This window comes from Pleurodeles waltl, chromosome 12 (assembly GCF_031143425.1).
Source record: "Pleurodeles waltl isolate 20211129_DDA chromosome 12, aPleWal1.hap1.20221129, whole genome shotgun sequence".
Classification (NCBI taxonomy): Eukaryota; Metazoa; Chordata; class Amphibia; order Caudata; family Salamandridae; genus Pleurodeles; species Pleurodeles waltl.
This window is the reverse complement of record NC_090451.1, coordinates 14,590,910-14,612,489: the sequence shown is the minus strand read 5'-3', so window position 1 is coordinate 14,612,489 and position 21,580 is coordinate 14,590,910. Positions and strand designations below refer to the sequence as shown.

At 52.8% G+C, this 21,580-nt stretch overlaps 1 protein-coding gene across 1 annotated transcript in view; it reads left to right on the top strand.

Moving 5' to 3' along the window:
* EFNA2 (ephrin A2) overlaps window positions 1-21,580 on the top strand; it is a 276,397-nt gene that overhangs the window by 241,855 nt on the left and 12,962 nt on the right. Inside the window, exon 3 of the mRNA XM_069217166.1 lies at window positions 19,450-19,515. Coding sequence (XP_069073267.1) covers window positions 19,450-19,515 — 66 coding nt within the window. The remainder of the gene's footprint in view (window positions 1-19,449; window positions 19,516-21,580) is intronic.

The following is a 21,580-nucleotide window of genomic DNA, read 5'->3' as shown; positions in this document are numbered from 1 at the left end:
CCAGGGAGTTCCGCAGCCTCAGGGAATCCCGCAGTCCCAGGGAATCCCACTACCGCAGACCCAGGGAATAGCGCTACCACAGTCCCAGGGAATCCTGCAGCCCCTAGGAATCCCACTACCGCAGCCCCAGGGAATCCCGCTACCGCAGCTCCTGGGAATCCCGCTACCGCAGCCCCAGGGAATCACACAGCCCCTAGAAATCCTGCTACCACAGCCCCAGGGAATCCCACTACCACAGCCCCAGGGAATCCAACTACCACAGCCCCAGGGAATCCCACAGTCCCAGGGAATCCTGCTACCACAGCCCCAGGGAATCCCGCTACAACAGCCCCAGGGAGTTCCGCAGCCCCATGGAATCCCGCTACCACAGCTGCAAGGAATCCTGCTACCGCAACTGCAGGGAATCCCGCTACCTCAGCCCCAAGGAATCCCGCTACCACAGCCCCAGGGAATCCGGCAGTCCCAGGGAATCCCGCTACCTCAGCCCCAGGGAATCCAGCTATCGTATCCCCAGGCAATCCCGCTACCACAGCCCCAGGGAATCCCGCAGCCCCAGGGAATCCTGCTACCACAGCCCCAGGGAATCCCGCTACTGCAGCCCCAGGGAATCCTGTTACCGCAGCCTTAGGGAATACCGCTACCACAGCCCTAGGGAATCCCACAATCCCAGGGAATCCCACTACCTCAGCCCCAGGGAATCCCGCTACTACAGCCCCAGGGAATCCCGCTACCACAGCCCCAGGAAATCCCACTTCCACAGCCCCAGGGAATCCCCCTACTGCACCCTCAGGGAATCCCAGTACCACAGCCCCAGGGAATCCCGCTACAACAGCCCCAGGGAGTTCCGCAGCCCCAGGGAATCCCGCTACCACAGTCCCAGGGAATCACACAGCCCCTAGGAATCCCGCTACCACATCCCCAGGGAATCCCACTACCATAGCCCCAGGGAATCCCACTACCACAGCCCCAGGGAATCCTGCAGTCCCAGGGAATCCTGCTACCTCAGCCCCAGGGAATCCCGCTACCGCAGCCCCAGGGAATCCCGCTACCACAGCCCCAGGGAATACCATTAGAACAGCCCCAGGGAATCCTGCAATCCCAGGGAATCCCTCTACCACAGCCCCAGGGAATCTCACAGTCCCAGGGAATCCCACTACCACAGTCCCAGGGAATCCCGCTACCACAGTCCCAGGGAATCCCAGTACCGCAGCCCCAGGGAATCTGGCTACCACAGCCCCAGGGAATCCCGCTACCTCAGCCCCAGGGAATCCCGCAGCCCCAGGGAATCCTGCTACCACAGCCCCAGGGCATCCCGCTACCACAGCCCCAGGGAATCACACAGCCCCAAGGAATCCCGCTACCACAGCCCCAGGGAATCCCAGTAGCACAGCCCCAGGGAATCCTGCAGCCCCAGGGAATCCTGCTACCGCAACCCCAGGGAATCCCGCTACCGCAGCCCCAGGGAATCCCGCTATCGCAGCCCCAGGGAATCTTCCTACCACAGCCCCAGGGAATCCTGCTACCACAGCCCCAGGGAATCCCGTAGCCCCAAGGAATCCTGATACCACAGCCCCAGGGAATACCACAACCCCAGGTAATCCTGCTACCGCAGTCCCAGGGAATACCACTACCACAGCCCCAGGAAATCCTGCAATCCCAGGGAATCCCGCTACCACAGCCTCAGGGAATCTCGCAGTCCAAGGGAATCCCACTACCACAGCCCCAGGGAATCCCACAGTCCCAGGGGATCCCGCTACCACAGCCCCAGGGAATCCCACTACCACAGCCCCAGGGAATCCTGCTACAACAGCCCCGGGGAATCCCGCTACCACAGTACCAGGTAATCCCGCTACCACAGCCCCAGGGAATCCTGCTACCACAGCTGCAGAGAATCCCGCTACCGCAGCTCCAGGGAATCCCACTACCACAGCCCCAGGGAATCCTGCTACCACAGCCCCAGGGAATCCCGCTATCACAGGCCCAGGGAATCCCACAGCCCCAGGGAATCCTGCTACCACAGCCCCAGGGAATCCCACTACCACAGCCCCAGAAAATTCCGCAGCCCCAGGGAATCCCGCTACCACAGCCCCAGGGAATCCCACTACCTCAGCCCCAAAGAATCCCGCTACCTCAGCCCCAGGGAATCCCGCTACCTCAGCCCCAGGGAATCCCACTACCACAGCCCCAGGCAATCCCGCTACTACAGTCCCAGGGAATCCCGCAACCCCAGGGAATCCTCTTACCACAGCCCCAGGGAATCCCGCTTAACGCAGCCCCAGGGAACCCCACAGTCCCAGGGAATCCCGCTACCTCAGCCCCAGGGAATCCCGCTACTGCAGCCCCAGGGAATCCTATTACCGCAGCCCCAGGGTATCCCACAGCCCCAGGGAATCCTGTTACCACATCCCCAGGGAATCCCACTACCGCAGCTCCAGGGAATCCCGCTACTTCAGCCCCAGGGAATCTCGCTATTGCAGCCCCAGGGAATTCCACAGCCCCAGGGAATCCTGCTACCACATCCCCAGGGAATCCCACTACCGCAGCTCCAGGGAATGCCGCTACCTCAGCCCCAGGGAATCTCGCGACTGCAGCCCCAGGGAATCCCGCTACCACAGCCCCAAGGAATCCCACTACCTCAGCCCCAAAGAATCCCGCTACCTCAGCCCCAGGGAATCCCGCTACCTCAGCCCCAGGGAATCCCACTACCGCAGCCCCAGGCAATCCCGCTACTACAGTCCCAGGGAATCCCGCAACCCCAGGGAATCCTCTTACCACAGCCCCAGGGAATCCCGCTTAACGCAGCCCCAGGGAACCCCACAGTCCCAGGGAATCCCGCTACCTCAGCCCCAGGGAATCCCGCTACTGCAGCCCCAGGGAATCCTATTACCGCAGCCCCAGGGTATCCCACAGCCCCAGGGAATCCTGTTACCACATCCCCAGGGAATCCCACTACCGCAGCTCCAGGGAATCCCGCTACCTCAGCCCCAGGGAATCCCACTACCGCAGCCCCAGGCAATCCCGCTACTACAGTCCCAGGGAATCCCGCAACCCCAGGGAATCCTCTTACCACAGCCCCAGGGAATCCCGCTTAACGCAGCCCCAGGGAACCCCACAGTCCCAGGGAATCCCGCTACCTCAGCCCCAGGGAATCCCGCTACTGCAGCCCCAGGGAATCCTATTACCGCAGCCCCAGGGTATCCCACAGCCCCAGGGAATCCTGTTACCACATCCCCAGGGAATCCCACTACCGCAGCCCCAGGGAATCCCGCTACCTCAGCCCCAGGGAATCTCGCTACTGCAGCCCCAGGGAATTCCACAGCCCCAGCTAATCCTGCTACCACAGCCCCAGGTAATCCTACTACCACAGCTCCAGGGAATCCCGCTACCTCAGCCCCAAGGAATCCTGCTACTGCAGCCCCCGGGAATCCCGCTACTGCAGCCCTAGGGAATCCTGCGACCACAGCCCCAGGGAATCCCACTACCACAGCCACAGGGAATTCCGCAGCTCCAGGGAATCCTGCTACCACAGCCCCAGGGAATCCCACTACCGCAGCTTCAGGGAATCCCGCTACCTCAACCCCAAGGATTCCCGCTACTGCAGCCCCAGGGAATCCCACTACCGCAGCCCCAGGGAATAAGCTACCACAGCCCCAGGGAATCCCGCAGTCCCAGGGAATCCCGCTACCTCAGCCCCAGGGAATCCCGCTACTGCAGCCCCAGGGAATCCTGCAACAGCAGCCCCAGGGAATTCCACAGCCCCAGGGAATCCCACTACCACAGCCTCATGGAATCCCACTACAGCAGCCCCAGGGAATCCCACAGCCCCAGGGAATCCTGCTACCACAGTCCCCGGGAATCCCACTACCACAGCCCCAGGGAATTCCGCAGCCCCAGGGAATCCCACAGCCCCAGGGAATTCCGCTACTGCAGCCCCAGGGAATCCTGCTACAGCAGCCCCAGGGACTATTGTTGCTTCAGCCCCATGAATCCCGCTATCACAGCCCCAGGGAACCCCACAGTCCCAGGGAATCCCGCTACATCAGCCCCAGGGAATCCCGCTACTGCAGCCCCAGGGAATCCCGCTACCGCAGCCCCAGGGAATCCCACAGCCCCAGGGAATCCTGGTTCCACAGCCCCAGGGAATCCCACTACCACAGCCCCAGGGAATTCCGCAGCCCCAGGGAATCCTGCTACCACAGCCCCAGGGAATCCCACTACCGCAGCTCCAGGGAATCCCGCTACCCCAGCCCCAGGGAATCTCGCTACTGCAGCCCCAGGGAATCCCGATAATGCAGCCGAGGGAATCCCATAGCCCCAGCTAATCCTGCTACCACAGCCCCAGGGAATCCTACTACCGCAGCTCCAGGGAATCCCGCTACCTCAGCCCCAAGGAATCCCGCTACTGCAGCCCCAGGGAATCCCGCTACTGCAGCCCTAGGGAATCCTGCTATCACAGCCCCAGGGAATCCCACTACCACAGCCACAGGGAATTCCGCAGCTCCAGGGAATCCCGCTACCACAGCCCCAGGGAATCCCACTACCGCAGCTTCAGGGAATCCCGCTACCTCAACCCCAAGGAATCCCGCTACTGCAGCCCCAGGGAATCCCGCTACCGCAGCCCCAGGGAATAAGCTACCACAGCCCCAGGGAATCCCGCTACCTCAGCCCCAGGGAATCCTGCTACTGCAGCCCCAGAAAATCCTGCTACAGCAGCCCCAGGGAATTCCACAGCCCCAGGGAATCCCACTAGCACAGCCTCATGGAATCCCACTACAGCAGCCCCAGGGAATCCCACAGCCCCAGGGAATTCTGCAACCACAGTCCCAGGGAATCCCACTACCACAGCCCAAGGGAATTCCGCAGCCCCAGGGAATCCCACTACCACAGCCCCAGGGAATTCCGCTACTGCAGCCCCAGGGAATCCCGCTACAGCAGCCCCAGGGACTATTGTTACTTCAGCCCCAAGGAATCCCGCTATCACAGCCCCAGGGAATCCCACAGTCCCAGGGAATCCCGGTACCTCAGCCCCAGGGAATCCTGCTCCACAGCCCCAGGGAATCCCGCTACTGCAGCCCCAGGGAATCCCGCTACAGCAGCCCCATGGACTATCGTTACTTCAGCCCCAAGGAATCCCGCTACCACAGCCCCAGGGAATCCCACAGTCCCAGGGAATCCCACTACCTCAGCCCCAAGGAATCCTGCTACCGCAGCCCCAGGCAACCCCTCTACCACAGCCCCAGGATATCCCACAGACCCAGGGAATCCTGTTACCACAGCCCCAGAGAATTCCGCTACTGCAGCCCCAGGGAATCCCGCTAATGCAGCCCCAGGGAATCCCTTTACCGCAGCCCCAGGGACTATCGCTACCACAGCCCCAGGAAATCCCGCAGTCCCAGGGAATACCACTACCGCAGCCCCAGGGAATATCGCTACCTCAGCCCCAGGGAATTCCGCAGCCCCAGGGAGTCCCACTACCACAGCCCCAGGAAATCCCACTACCACAGCCCCAGGGAATCCCGCAGTCCTAGGGAATCCTGCTACTACAGCCCCAGGGAATCCCGCTACCGCAGCCCCAGGTAATACCACTACAACAGCCCCAGGAAATCCCGCAGTCCCAGGGAATCCCACTACCTCAGACCCAGGGAATATCGCTACCTCAGCCCCAGGGAATTCCGCAGCCCCAGGGAATCCCACTACCACAGCCCCAGCGAATCCCGCTACTGCAGCCCCAGGGATTCCCGCACTCCCGGGGAATCCTGCTACTACAGCCCCAGGGAATCCCGCTACCGCAGCCCCAGGGAATACCACTACAACAGCCCCAGGAAATCCCGCAGTCCCAGGGAATCCCACTACCTCAGACCCAGGGAATATCGCTACCTCAGCCCCAGGGAATTCCACAGCCCCAGGAAATCCCACTACCACAGCCCCAGGGAATCCACCTACTGCAGCCTCAGGGAATCCCAGTACCACAGCCCCAGGGAATCCCGCTACAACAGCCCCAGGGAGTTCCGCAGCCCCAGGGAATCCCGCTACCACAGTCCCAGGGAATCACACAGCCCCTAGGAATCCCACTACCACATCCCCAGGGAATCCCACTACCATAGCCCCAGGGAATTCCACTACCACAGCCCCAGGGAATCCCGCAGTCCCAGGGAATCCTGCTACCTCAGCCCCAGGGAATCCCGCTACCTCAGCCCCAGGGAATCCCGCTACCACAGCCCCAGGGAATACCATTACAACAGCCCCAGGGAATCCTGCAATCCCAGGGAATCCCGCTACCACAGCCCCAGGGAATCTCACAGTCCCAGGGAATCCTGCAATCCCAGGGAATCCCGCTACCACAGCCCCAGGGAATCACACAGCCCCAAGGAATCCCGCTACCACAGCCCCAGAGAATCCCACTACCACAGCGCCAGGAAATCCCACTACCAGAGCCCCAGGGAATCCCCCTACTGCAGCCCCAGGGAAACCCAGTACCACAGCCCCAGAGAATCCTGCAGTCCCAGGGAATCCTGCTACCGCAACCCCAGGGAATCCCGCTACCGCAGCCCCAGGGAATCCCGCTACCGCAGCCCCAGGGAATCCCCCTACCACAGCCCCAGGGAATCCTGCTACCACAGCCCCAGGGAATCCCGTAGCCCCAAAGAATCCTGATACCACAGCCCCAGGGAATTCCGCTACCTCAGCCCCAGGGAATCCTGCAGCGCCAGGGAATCCTGCTACCACAGCACCAGGGAATCCCGCTAATGCAGCCCCAGGGAATCCCTTTACCGCAGCCCCAGGGACTATTGCTACCACAGCCCTAGGAAATCCAGCAGTCCTAGGGAATCCCACTACCGCAGCCCCAGGGAATATTGCTACCTCAGCCCCAGTGAATTCCACAGCCCCAGGGAGTCCCACTACCACAGCCCCAGGGAATCCCACTACCACAGCCCCAGGGAATCCCGCAGTCCCAGGGAATCCTGCTACTGCAGCCCCAGGGAATCCCGCTACTGCAGCCCCAGGGAATACCACTACAACAGCCCCAGGAAATCCTGCAGTCCCAGGGAATCCCACTACCGCAGACCCAGGGAATATTGCTACCTCAGCCCCAGGGAATTCCGCAGCCCCAGGGAATCCCACTACCACAGCCCCAGGGAATACCGCTACTGCAGCCCCAGGGAACCCCGCTACCACAGCCCCAGGGATTCACGCGCTCCCAGGGAATCCCGCTACCACAGCCCCAGGAAATCCCACTACCACAGCCCCAGGGAATCCCCCTACTGCAGCCCCAGGGAATCCCAGTACCACAGCCCCAGGGAATCCCGCTACAACAGCCCCAGGGAGTTCCGCAGCCCCAGGGAATCCCGCTACCACAGTCCCAGGGAATCACACAGCCCCTAGGAATCCCGCTACCACATCCCCAGGGAATCCCACTACCATAGCCCCAGGGAATTCCACTACCACAACCCCAGGGAATCCCGCAGTCCCAGGGAATCCTGCTACCTCAGCCCCAGGGAATCCTGCTACCTCAGCCCCAAAGAATCCCGCTACCTCAGCCCCAGGGAATCCCACTACCGCAGCCCCAGGCAATCCCGCTACCACAGTCCCAGGGAATCCCGCAACCCCAGGGAATCCTGTTACCACAGCCCCAGGGAATCCCGCTTACCGCAGCCCCATGGAACCCCACAGTCCCAGGGAATCCCGCTACCTCAGCCCCAGGGAATCCCGCTACTGCAGCCCCAGGGAATCCCGCTACCGCAGCCCAGGGAATCCCGCTACCGCAGCCCCAGGGAATTCCGCAGCCCCAGGGAATCCTGCTACCACAGCCCCAGGGAATCCCACTACCGCAGCTCCAGGGAATCCCGCTACCTCAGCCCCAGGGAATCCCGCTACTGCAGCCCCAGGGAATCCCACTACTGCAGCCCCAGGGAATCCCATAGCCCCAGCTAATCATGCTACCACAGCCCCAGGGAATCCTACTACCGCAGCTCCAGGGAATCCTGCTACCTCAGCCCCAAGGAATCCCGCTACTGCAGCCCCAGGGAATCCCGCTACTGCAGCTTTAGGGAATCCTGCTACCACAGCCCCAGGGAATCCCACTACCACAGCCACAGGGAATTCCGCAGCTCCAGGGAATCCCGCTAGCACAGCCCCAGGGAATCCCACTACCGCAGCTTCAGGGAATCCTGCTACCTCAGCCCCAGGGAATCCCGCTACAGCAGCCCCATGGACTATGTTACTTCAGACCCAAGGAATCCCGCTACCACAGCCCCAGGGAATCCCACAGTCCCAGGTAATCCCACTACCTCAGCCCCAAGGAATCCTGCTACCGCAGCCCCAGGCAATCCCGCTACCACAGCCCCAGGGAATCCCACAGCCCCAGGGAATCCTGTTACCACAGCCCCAGGGAATCCCGCTACTGCAGCCCCAGGGAATCCCGCTACCGCAGCCCCAGGGAATACCGCTACCACAGCCCCAGGGAATCCCGCAGTCCCAGGAAATCCCGCTACCTCAGCCCCAGGGAATCCTGCTACTGCAGACCCAGGGAATCCCGCTACCACAGCCCCAGGGAATCCCACAGCCCCAGGGAATCCCACTACCAGAGCCCCAGGGAATTCCGCAGCCCCTGTGAATCCCGTTACCACAGCCTCAGGGAATCCCACTACCGCAGCTCCAGGGAATCCTGCTACCTCAGCCCCAAGGAATCCTGCTACCACAGCCCCAGGGAATCCTGCAGTCCCAGGGAATCCCGCTACTTCAGCCCCAGGGAATCCCGCTACCGCAGCCCCAGGCAATCCCGCTACCACAGCCCCAGGGAATCGCGCAGCCCCAGGGAATCCTGCTACCACAGCCCCAGGGAATCCCGCTACTGCAGCCCCAGGGAATCCCGTTACCGCAGCCCCAGGGAATACCGCTACCACACCCCCAGGGAATCACGCAGTCCCAGGAAATCCCGCTACCTCAGCCCCAGGGAATCCCGCTACTGCAGTTCCAGGGAATCCCGCTACAGCAGCCCCAGGGACTATCGCTACCACAGCCCCAGGGAATCCCGCAGCCCCAGGGAATCCTGCTACCACAGCCCCAGGGAATCCCACTACTGCAGCCCCAGGGAATCCCGTTACCGCAGCCCCAGGGACAATCGCTACCACAGTCCCAGGGAATCCCGCAGCCCCAAGGAATCCCGATACCATAGCCCCAGGGAATACCACCACCACAGCCCCAGGCAATCCCACTAACGCAGCCCCAGGGAATCCTGCAGTCCCAGATAATCCCGCTACCAGGGCCCCATGGAATCCCACAGTCCCAGGGACTCCCACTACCTCAGCCCCAGGGAATCCTGCAGTCCCAGGGAATCCCGCTACCACAGCCCCAGGGAATCCCGCTACCGCAGCCCCAGGGAATCCCGCTACCACAGCCCCAGGGAATCCTGCTACCTCTGTGTAAGGAAATGACTTCCTTGGCATGGTTACCCCGTAACTTTTTGCCTTTTATTGATGCTAGTTATGATTGAAAGTGTGCTGGGACCCTGCTATCCAGGCCCCAGCACCAGTGTTCTGTCCATAAACTGTACCTTTGTTCCCACAATTGGCACAGTCCTGGTACACACATAAGTCCTTTTTAAAGGTACCCCTGGTACCAAGAGACCTAATGCCAGGGAAGGTCTCTAAGGGCTGCAGCATGTCTTATGCCACCTTGGGGATCCCTCACTCAGCACATACACAGTGCCTCACAGCTTGTGTGTGCTGGTGGGGAACAAATGACTAAGTTGACATGGCACTCCCCTTAGGGCGCCATGCCCACCTCACACTGCCTGTGGCATAGGTAAGTCACCCCTCCAGCAGGCCTTACAGCCCTAAGGCAGGGTGCACTATACCACAGGTGAGGGCATATGTGCAAGAGCACTATGCCCCTACAGTAGTGTCTAAGCAAACCCTTAGATATTGTAAGTGCAGGGTGTAGGAAGTTGGCTCTGTATATACTATCTCAAAGTTTTTAGATAATTCTAATGTTCTATTTTGTGGTAGTGTGGTCGAGCAGTAGGCTTATCAGAGGGTAGTGTTAAGCATTTTTTGTACACACACTGGCAATAAATGAGGAACACACACTCAAAGAATTAACTCCAGGCCAATAGTTTTTATATAGAAAAATATATTTTCTTAATTTATTTTAGAACCACAATATTCAAGATTTAAAGTAAATACATAAAATGCAAAGTACTCCACACGGGTAAGGAAGGAACTTTGAATTAGAACAGTAACATACACAGTTTTAGTTAAAATGGCAATAAGCTATTTTAAAAGTGGACACACAGTTCCTGGGGGAGGTAAGTATTGGTTAGTTTTTCAGGTAAGTAAGGCACTTACAAGTTCAAGTTCCTGGGCATAGGCAGCCCACTGTTGGGGGTTCAAGGCAACCCCAAAGTCACTGCACCAGCAACACAGGGCCGGTCAGGTGCAGAGTTCAAAGAGGGGCCCAAAACACATAGGTGGCTTATTCCAGGCAGTCATAGTCAGGGGGAGCCTCTGGACCCTCTCTGCATGCGTTGCTGTGGGGGTCCAGGGGGGGTCGTCTCAGGTTACTCACAAGGTCGCAGTCGCCTGGGAGTCCTTCCTGTAGTGTTGGTTCTCTGGAGCTCGAGCCGGGGGCGTCGGGTGCAGAGTGTGAAGTCTCACGCTTCCGGCCGGAAGAGTGAAGTCTTTGAAAGTTGCAAGAAAGTTGCAAAGTTGTTGCTGTTTTTGAACAGTGCCGCTTTTCTCTGGAGTTTCTTGATCTTAAGGGTTCAGGGCATTCCTCTGAGGCTTCAGAGGTCGCTGGTCCCTGTCGGATGCGTCGCTGTGCAGGTTCTTTGAGTCTGGAGACAGGCCGGTAAGGCTGGGGCCAAGTCAGTTGTCATCTCCGTCGTCTCTGCAGGGCTTTCAGGTAAACAGTCCTTCTGGTTGTAGGTTGTAGGAATCTGATGTCAGGAGTTCTGGGGTGCCCCTAAATACCAGATTTTAGGGGTGTGTTTTAGGTCAGGAGGGCAGTAGCCAATGGCCAATGGCTACTGTCCTGGAGAGTGGCTACACCCTCTTTGTGCTTCCTCCCTGAGGGTAGGGGGGCACATCCCTAATCCTATTGGGGGAATCCTCCAATCTCAAGATGGAGGATTTCTAAAGGCAGGGGGTCACCTCAGCTCAGGGCACCTTAGGGGCAGTCCTTACTGGTGGGTGACTCCTCCTTGTTTTTCTAATTATCTCCTCCAGCCTTGCTGGCAAAAGTGGGGCAGTGGCAATAAATGAGGAACACACACTCAAAGACTTAACTCCAGGCCAATAGTTTTTATATAGAAAAATATATTTTCTTAATTTATTTTAGAACCACAAGTGAAGTAAATACATAAAATGCAAACTACTCTAAACAGGTAAGTGAGGAACTTTGAATTAAAGCAGTAGTACACACAGGCCCTCATTCTAACCCCGGCGGTCTCAGACCGCCGGGGCCAGGGTCGGCGGGAGCACCGCCGACAGACCGGCGGTGCCCCGTAGAGCATTCTGACCGCGGCGGTTTGGCCGCGGTCAGAAAGGGTAAACCGGCGGTCTCCCGCCGGTTTACCGCTGCCCTTAGAATCCCCCATGGCGGCGCAGCTTGCTGCGCCGCCATGGGGGATTCTGACACCCCCTACCGCCATCCTGTTCCTGGCGGTTCGCCCGCCAGGAACAGGATGGCGGTAGGGGGTGCCGCGGGGCCCCTGGGGGCCCCTGCCGTGCCCATGCCAATGGCATGGGCACGGCAGGGGCCCCCGTAAGAGGGCCCCACAAAGTATTTCAGTGTCTGCCTAGCAGACACTGAAATACGCGACGGGTGCAACTGCACCCGTCGCACCTTCCCACTCCGCCGGCTCAATTCTGAGCCGGCATCTTAGTAGGAAGGTTGATTTGCCCTGGGCTGGCGGGCGGCCTTTTGGCTGCCGCCCGCCAGCCCAGGGCAAATCCCAAAATACCCTCAGCGGTCTTTCGACCGCGGAGCGGTATTTTGGTGGGGAACTTCGAAGTTAGAATCACCCCTACAGTCTTGGTTAAAATGGCAATAAGCTATTTTAAAAGTGGACACAGTGCAAAAATCAACAGTTCCTGGGGGAGGTAAGTAAGGTTAAGTTTCTGAGGTAAGTAAAGCACTTACAAGTTCAGTTTCCTGGGCATAGGCAGCCCACCGTTGGGGGTTCAAGGCAACCCCAAAGTCACCACACCAGCAACACAGGGCTGGTGAGGTGCACAGGTCAAAGGAGGGCCCAAAACACATAGGCGACTATGGAGAACAGGGGTGCTCTGGTTCCAGTCTGCTGGCAGGTAAGTACCCGTGTCCTTGAGGAGCAGACCAGGGGGGTTTTGTAGAGCACTGGGGGTAACACAAACAGGCACACAAAACACACCCTCAGCGGCACAGGGGCAGCCGGGTGCAGTGTGCAAAATTGGCATCGGGTTTGCTATTGAAAACAATGGAGGGACCCGGGGGTCACTCTAGCGATACAGGCAGAGCACAGGGGGGGCTTCTCGGGCCAGCCACCACCTGGGCAAGGAAGAGGGTCGCCTGCTGGTCACTCCTGCACTGGAGGTCAGTTCCTTTCGGTCCTGGGGGCTGCGGGTGCAGTGCTTGCTCCAGGCGTCAGGTTCTTTATTACCAGGCAGTCACGGGGAGCCTCTGTGTCCTCTCTGCAGGTGTCGCTGTGGGGGTGCAGGGGGGTCGTCTCAGGTTACTCACGAAGTCACAGTCGCCTGGGAGTCCTCTCTGCAGTGTTGTTTATCTGGAGCTCGAGCCGGGGCGTCGGGTGCAGAGTGTGAAGTCTCACGCTTCCGGCAGAAAGAGAGAGTTCTTTGAAAGTTGCTTTAAAGTTGCAAAGTTTTTCCAGTTTTTGAACAGTGCCACTGTTCTTGGGAGTTTCTTGCTCCTTTTGATTCAGGGCAGTCCTCTGAGTCCTCAGAGGTCTCTGGTCCCTGTCGGATGCATTGCTGTGCAGGTTCTTTGAGTCTGGAAACAGGCCCGTAGGGCTGGGGCCAAGTCAGTTGTCGTATCCGTCGTCTCTGCAGGGCTTTCAGGTCAGCAGTCCTTCTTTCTTCAGGTTGCAGGAATCTCATTTCCTGGGTTCTGGGGTGCCCCTAAATACTAGATTTAGGGGTGTGTTTAGGTCTGGGAGGGCAGTAGCCAATGGCTACTGACCTGGAGGGTGGCTACGCCCTCTGTGTGCCTCCTCCCTGAGGAGAGGGGGGCACATCCCTACTCCTATTGGGGGAATCCTCCAAACTTAAGATGGAGGATTTCTAAAGGCGGGGTCACCTCCGCTCAGGGCACCTTAGGGGCTGTTGTGACTGGTGAGTGGCTCCACCTTGTTTTCCTCATTATCTCCTCCAGCCTTGCCGCCAAAAGTGGTGGCAGTGGCTGGAGGGGCGGGCATCTCCACTAGCTGGGATGCTCTGGGGCGCTGTAACAAAGGGGGTGAGCCTTTGAAACACACCACCAGGTTTTACAGTTCCTGCAGGGGGAGGTGAGGAGCCCCTCCACCCAGTACAGGCTTTGTTCCTGGCCACAGACTGACAAAGGCACTCACCCCATGTGGCCGGAAACTCGTCTGGTTGTGGCAGGCTGGCAGAAACTGGTCAGCCTAGCACTAGGAGTCTCTAAGATGCCCTCTGGGTGTATTTTACACTAAATCCCACACTGGTATCAGTGTGCATTTATTGTGCTGAGAAGTTTGATACCAAACTTCCCAGTTTTCAGTGTAGCCATTATGGTGCTGTGGAGTTCGTGTTTGACAGACTCCCAGACCATATACTCTTATGGCTACCCTGCACTTACTATGTCTAAGGTTTTGCTTAGACACTGTAGGGGCATAGTGCTCATGCACATATGCCCTCACCTTTGGTACAGTGCACCCTGCCTTAGGGCTGTAAAGCCTGCTAGAGGGGTGACTTACCTACGCCACAGGCAGTGAGAGGTGGGCATGGCACTTTGAGGGGAATTTTCTCCCCACCAGCACACACAAGCTGGCAAGCAGTGTGCATGTGCTGAGTGAGGGGTCTCTAGGGTGGCATAAGACATGCTGCAGCCCATAGACCTTCCTTGGCATCAGGGCCCTTGGTACCAGGGGTACCGTTTACAAGGGACTTATCTGTGTGCCAGGGCTGTGCCAATTGTGCGAATAAAGGTACAGTTTAGGGAAAGAACACTGGTGCTGCTGGGGCCTGGTTAGCAGGGTCCCAGCACACTTTCAATCACAACTAGCATCAACAAAATGCAAAATGATTGAACTGTTCTTGGTATATGATTCAGTTGTTCTTGGTATATGATTGAGCTGCTCTTGGTATATGATTGAGCTGTTCTTGGCATATGATTGAGCTGTTATTGGTATATGATTGAGCTGTTATTGGTATATGATTGAGCTGCTCTTGGTATATGATTGAGCTGTTATTGGTATGTGATTGAGCTGTTCTTGGTATATGATTGAGCTGTTCTTGGCATATGATTGAGCTGTTATTGGTATATGATTGAGCTGTTATTGGTATATGATTGAGCTGTTATTGGTATATGATTGAGCTGCTCTTGGTATATGATTGAGCTGTTATTGGTATATGATTGAGCTGCTCTTGGTATATGATTGAGCTGTTATTGGTATATGATTGAGCTGCTCTTGGTATATGATTGAGCTGTTATTGGTATGTGATTGAGCTGTTCTTGGTATATGATTGAGTTGCTCTTGGTATATGATTGAGCTGCTCTTGGCATATGATTGAGCTGCTCTTGGTATATGATTGAGCTGTTCTTGGCATATGATTGAGTTGCTCTTGGTATATGATTGAGCTGTTCTTGGTATATGATTGAGCTGTTCTTGGTATATGATTGAGCTGCTCTTGGCATATGATTGAGCTGTTATTGGTATATGATTGAGCTGTTCTTGGCATATGATTGAGCTGTTCTTGGTATATGATTGAGCTGTTCTTGGTATATGATTGAGCTGTTCTTGGCATATGATTGAGCTGTTCTTGGTATATGATTGAGCTGCTCTTGGCATATGATTGAGCTGTTATTGGTATATGATTGAGCTGTTCTTGGTATATGATTGAGCTGTTCTTGGTATATGATTGAGCTGCTCTTGGCATATGATTGAGCTGTTAATGGTATATGATTGAGCTGTTCTTGGCATATGATTGAGCTGTTCTTGGCATATGATTGAGCTGTTATTGGAATATGATTGAGCTGTTCTTGGCATATGATTGAGCTGTTATTGGTATATGATTGAGCTGTTATTGGTATATGATTGAGCTGCTCTTGGTATATGATTGAGCTGTTATTGGTATATGATTGAGCTGCTCTTGGTATATGATTGAGCTGTTATTGGTATATGATTGAGCTGTTATTGGTATATGATTGAGCTGTTCTTGGTATATGATTGAGCTGCTCTTGGTATATGATTGAGCTGTTATTGGTATATGATTGAGCTGTTCTTGGCATATGATTGAGCTGCTCTTGGTATATGATTGAGCTGCTCTTGGTATATGATTGAGCTGTTATTGGTATGTGATTGAGCTGTTCTTGGTATATGATTGAGCTGCTCTTGGTATATGATTGAGCTGTTATTGGTATATGATTGAGCTGTTCTTGGTATATGATTGAGCTGCTCTTGACATATGATTGAGCTGTTATTGGTATATGATTGAGCTGTTCTTTGCATATGATTGAGCTGTTATTGGAATATGATTGAGCTGCTCTTGGTATATGATTGAGCTGTTATTGGTATATGATTGAGCTGTTCTTGGTATATGATTGAGCTGCTCTTGGCATATGATTGAGCTGTTATTGGTATATGATTGAGCTGTTCTTGGCATATGATTGAGCTGTTCTTGGTATATGATTGAGCTGCTCTTGGTATATGATTGAGCTGTTATTGGTATATGATTGAGCTGTTCTTGGCATATGATTGAGCTGTTATTGGTATATGATTGAGCTGTTATTGGTATATGATTGAGCTGTTATTGGTATGTGATTGAGCTGTTCTTGGTATATGATTGAGCTGTTCTTGGCATATGATTGAGCTGTTATTGGTATATGATTGAGCTGTTATTGGTATATGATTGAGCTGTTATTGGTATATGATTGAGCTGTTATTAGTATATGATTGAGCTGCTCTTGGTATATGATTGAGCTGTTATTGGTATATGATTGAGCTGCTCTTGGTATATGATTGAGCTGTTATTGGTATATGATTGAGCTGCTCTTGGTATATGATTGAGCTGTTATTGGTATGTGATTGAGCTGTTCTTGGTATATGATTGAGTTGCTCTTGGTATATGATTGAGCTGCTCTTGGTATATGATTGAGCTGTTCTTGGTGTATGATTGAGCTGCTCTTGGCGTATGATTGAGCTGCTCTTGGTATATGATTGAGCTGTTCTTGGCATATGATTGAGTTGCTCTTGGTATATGATTGAGCTGTTCTTGGCATATGATTGAGCTGTTCTTGGTATATGATTGAGCTGCTCTTGGCATATGATTGAGCTGTTATTGGTATATGATTGAGCTGTTCTTGGCATATGATTGAGCTGTTCTTGGTATATGATTGAGCTGTTCTTGGTATATGATTGAGCTGTTCTTGGCATATGATTGAGCTGTTCTTGGTATATGATTGAGCTGCTCTTGGCATATGATTGAGCTGTTCTTGGTATATGATTGAGCTGCTCTTGGCATATGATTGAGCTGTTAATGGTATATGATTGAGCTGTTCTTGGCATATGATTGAGCTGTTATTGGTATATGATTGAGCTGTTCTTGGCATATGATTGAGCTGTTATTGGTATATGATTGAGCTGTTATTGGTATATGATTGAGCTGTTATTGGTATATGATTGAGCTGCTCTTGGTATATGATTGAGCTGTTATTGGTATATGATTGAGCTGCTCTTGGTATATGATTGAGCTGTTATTGGTATGTGATTGAGCTGTTATTGGCATGTGATTGAGCTGTTATTGGTATATGATTGAGCTGTTCTTGGTATATGATTGAGCTGTTCTTGGTATATGATTGAGCTGCTCTTGGCATATGATTGAGCTGTTATTGGTATATGATTGAGCTGCTCTTGGTATATGATTGAGCTGTTATTGGTATATGATTGAGCTGTTCTTGGTATATGATTGAGCTGCTCTTGGTATATGATTGAGCTGTTATTGGTATATGATTGAGCTGTTCTTGGCATATGATTGAGCTGTTCTTGGCATGTGATTGAGCTGCTCTTGGTATATGATTGAGCTGTTATTGGTATGTGATTGAGCTGTTCTTGGTATATGATTGAGCTGCTCTTGGTATATGATTGAGCTGCTCTTGGTATATGATTGAGCTGTTATTGGTATATGATTGAGCTGTTCTTGGCATATGATTGAGCTGCTCTTGGTATATGATTGAGCTGTTATTGGTATGTGATTGAGCTGTTCTTGGTATATGATTGGGCTGCTCTTGGTATATGATTGAGCTGTTATTGGTATATGATTGAGCTGTTCTTGGTATATGATTGAGCTGCTCTTGACATATGATTGAGCTGTTATTGGTATATGATTGAGCTGTTCTTGGCATATGATTGAGCTGTTAGTGGAATATGATTGAGCTGCTCTTGGTATATGATTGAGCTGTTATTGGTATATGATTGAGCTGTTCTTGGTATATGATTGAGCTGTTCTTGATATATGATTGAGCTGCTCTTTGTATATGATTGAGCTGCTCTTGGTATATGATTGAGCTGTTCTTGGTATATGATTGAGCTGTTCTTGGTATATGATTGAGTTGCTCTTGGTATGTGATTGAGCTGTTATTGGTATATGATTGAGCTGTTCTTGGTATATGATTGAGCTGCTCTTGACATATGATTGAGCTGTTATTGGTATATGATTGAGCTGTTCTTGGCATATGATTGAGCTGTTAGTGGAATATGATTGAGCTGCTCTTGGTATATGATTGAGCTGTTATTGATATATGATTGAGCTGTTCTTGGTATATGATTGAGCTGTTCTTGATATATGATTGAGCTGCTCTTGGTATATGATTGAGCTGCTCTTGGTATATGATTGAGCTGTTATTGGTATATGATTGAGTTGGTCTTGATATATGATTGAGCGGTTATTGGTATATGATTGAGCTGTTCTTGGTATATGATTGAGCTGCTCTTGGTATATGATTGAGCTGTTATTGGTATATGATTGAGCTGTTCTTGGCATATGATTGAGCTGCTCTTGGTATGTGATTGAGCTGTTATTGGTATGTGATTGAGCTGTTCTTGGTATATGATTGGGCTGCTCTTGGTATATGATTGGGCTGCTCTTGGTATATGATTGAGCTGTTATTGGTATATGATTGAGCTGTTCTTGGTATATGATTGAGCTGCTCTTGACATATGATTGAGCTGTTATTGGTATATGATTGAGCTGTTCTTGGCATATGATTGAGCTGTTAGTGGAATATGATTGAGCTGCTCTTGGTATATGATTGAGCTGTTATTGGTATATGATTGAGCTGTTCTTGGTATATGATTGAGCTGTTCTTGATATATGATTGAGCTGCTCTTTGTATATGATTGAGCTGCTCTTGGTATATGATTGAGCTGTTCTTGGTATATGATTGAGCTGTTCTTGGTATATGATTGAGCTGCTCTTGGTATATGATTGAGCTGTTATTGGTATGTGATTGAGCTGTTCTTGGTATATGATTCAGTTGCTCTTGGTATATGATTGAGCTGTTATTGGTATATGATTGAGCTGTTATTGGTATATGATTGAGTTGCTCTTGGTATATGATTGAGCTGTTATTGGTATATGATTGAGCTGTTCTTGGTATATGATTGAGCTGCTCTTGGTATATGATTGAGCTGTTAATGGTATATGATTGAGCTGTTCTTGGCATATGATTGAGGTGCTCTTGGTATATGATTGAGCTGTTATTGGTATGTGATTGAGCTGTTCTTAGTATATGATTGAGTTGCTCTTGGTATGTGATTGAGCTGTTCTTGGTATGTGATTGAGCTGTTATTGGTATATGATTGAGCTGTTCTTGGCATATGATTGAGCTGCTCTTGGTATATGATTGAGCTGTTATTGGTATGTGATTGAGCTGTTCTTGGTATATGATTGAGCTGCTCTTGGTATATGATTGAGCTGTTATTGGTATGTGATTGAGCTGTTCTTGGTATATGATTGAGCTGTTCTTGGCATGTGATTGAGCTGTTCTTGGTATGTGATTGAGCTGTTCTTGGTATATGATTGAGCTGCTCTTGGTATAAGATTGAGCTGTTATTGGTATGTGATTGAGCTGTTCTTGGTATATGATTGAGTTGCTCTTGGTATGTGATTGAGCTGTTCTTGGTATATGATTCAGCTGTTCTTGGTATACGATTAAACTGTGAGAACATTTAGGCCACCATCTTCTTTCTCCTGACGCCTTTCTTTTCTCATCCAGCCTCTACTCCACCCAGTCTGGTGGACCGACCCTGCCTGCGGCTGAAGGTGTATGTGCGACCGACGAGTGAGTACCATTTCATTGTGGTTAGAATTCTGAAATTATACTGTGGGAAGAGAACAACACTTACTTAATGAAGACGTATGTAATGTGTTCCACATCACACAAGCTGTCCTCCTATCCAAGACACCCTCCAACTTCAGTTGTCACTCACATTAACCTTCCCAAGCACACAACTGTGGCCCATGCACTCTTCAAATCCTGTTCTCCGTGCTCAACATCCAACCATCGCTTCCCAACATCAGCATATACTGATAGTTATAGCCAACATGACCACCCGCCAGCCCACATTCGGAGAACCAAGGGGCAGACAGGTGCCACAGGCCTCAATGTAGTGGTTAAGGTCATTTGCCACCGGTGTCCGCCCTTCTACAGCTCTGGAAACTGGGCCAAAAACAGCACTTTCCACACTTGACCCTCCGGGTATCAAAGCGAGCAGCTGCAGGCTCCTCGGAGAGGTAACACAGGTGGCAAGAGCTCAGAACTCAACAGTCAACCACCAGACACTACAATGTCATCTCCAGCCCAGTATTTATCTCTTAAGGAACAAGAAAGTGGACCTCATCAGAGGGCAAAATTGAATTCTACACAACACCACAATACAATGAGAGTGTAATGCAGAGCAGTGACCAGTTGCATGTAATAGTGAAGCTTTACAGCCCTTTTCCTTCCCGCTACAGCCCAGTTGTTATCCCTACAGTTCTCCATGCTATACGGAGTAGGTAAGGATTAGAACAGCGTCTTGAGATCCTCACGGGTGAGTAACCGCGCTTTACAAATACTGATTGATTGATTGATTGAGGCACTGGTGCAGATAAATCAAACCAGTCTCTAGTTAGTACAGCAACTCTGTTGAATGCGTATTTCAGCTCTTGGTTAAAAACCCTTCAGTGTCCCAGCAGTCTTGCCTGTGTGTGCGCAGCCTACGCCGATACCCCTGCATGCAGCCAAGCTCCACATTTCCGTGCTGTTGGCTGTTTTGCAGTTCAGGCTGTATCACGGGCTCCGGACGTGCTCCCACTCTTACGGTGCTGGTCCTTTCTTCCGATTACGGTCTGTAAAGCCGGGTCACTGGGAAGACCTGTAAAGTACCACCACTCCGTAGCCCTAGCAGGCGCTCGTAGCTGGTTGCAGAGCGGTGATCAGACAGAACACTCTTGGCCTTTCAGTTGAGTTTCTCTGTGATGATGTTGCTGTGGCAGTTGCGGGCTTCTCACCATCAGCATCACTAGCAATATCTTTAAGTCTCAGGCTGTCTGCCAGGTGAGACAGGAATCTGTGTTCCAGTGTAGTCGAGATATAGATCACTCAGGAACTGCTCACAGTGGGGGATCTCATTGTAGCATGCGTCCCTGCTGGCTCCCTCTCTTTCTTTGTCAGCTTCCTCTGGGTGCTCCATACACTGGTAACATGCTGGTCCTCTCCCCCTAGACAGTTTCTCCTACAGAGCCAAGCACACTCCTTCCCTCTTTCAGCAGGCAAGCCAGCATCTAGGTTCTTTATGCAGATTCTCAGCTCTTACCACAGAAAATGCAGCTTTAGGTGATGTCACCTGAGATATGGGAGACTGGCTGACAAGCAGACTCTTACCCTGGTTACACAGCAGCTCTTCAAGTACTCTGCAGCACTGGAACAGAGTGTGGTGGTTTGGTGCTCACTTTTGTTCACATTTTCTAGACCTGAGACATGGATCTGCTGACTAAGGTTTCAAAACAAATTTGGGTAGGTTGTCTTCCATATGTAATTTCCAGGCTGCTCTCACTGCACAGTCTTTCTGCAAAGTGATATTTCTCACGGCAAGTAGCAAATGGACTGGCTTCAAGGAGGAGTATCCAAAAGGTGGGTGCATCAAACTGTGAGGTCTATGCAGCTGGCTGCCATGAGCCTTCCTGAAGCAGTAATGACAGACAGACAACAGGGATGGCCAGCCTAGAGACTTCCTCATCTTGAGCAACAGAAACTGCTTCCTACTTACCATCCACCAAATTACAGCACTCATGCAAAACTGATCTGCTCCCCTTTGCTAACAAGGTCCTGTTGGAGTTCTAAGGGCATCCATGTCTCAACCTTC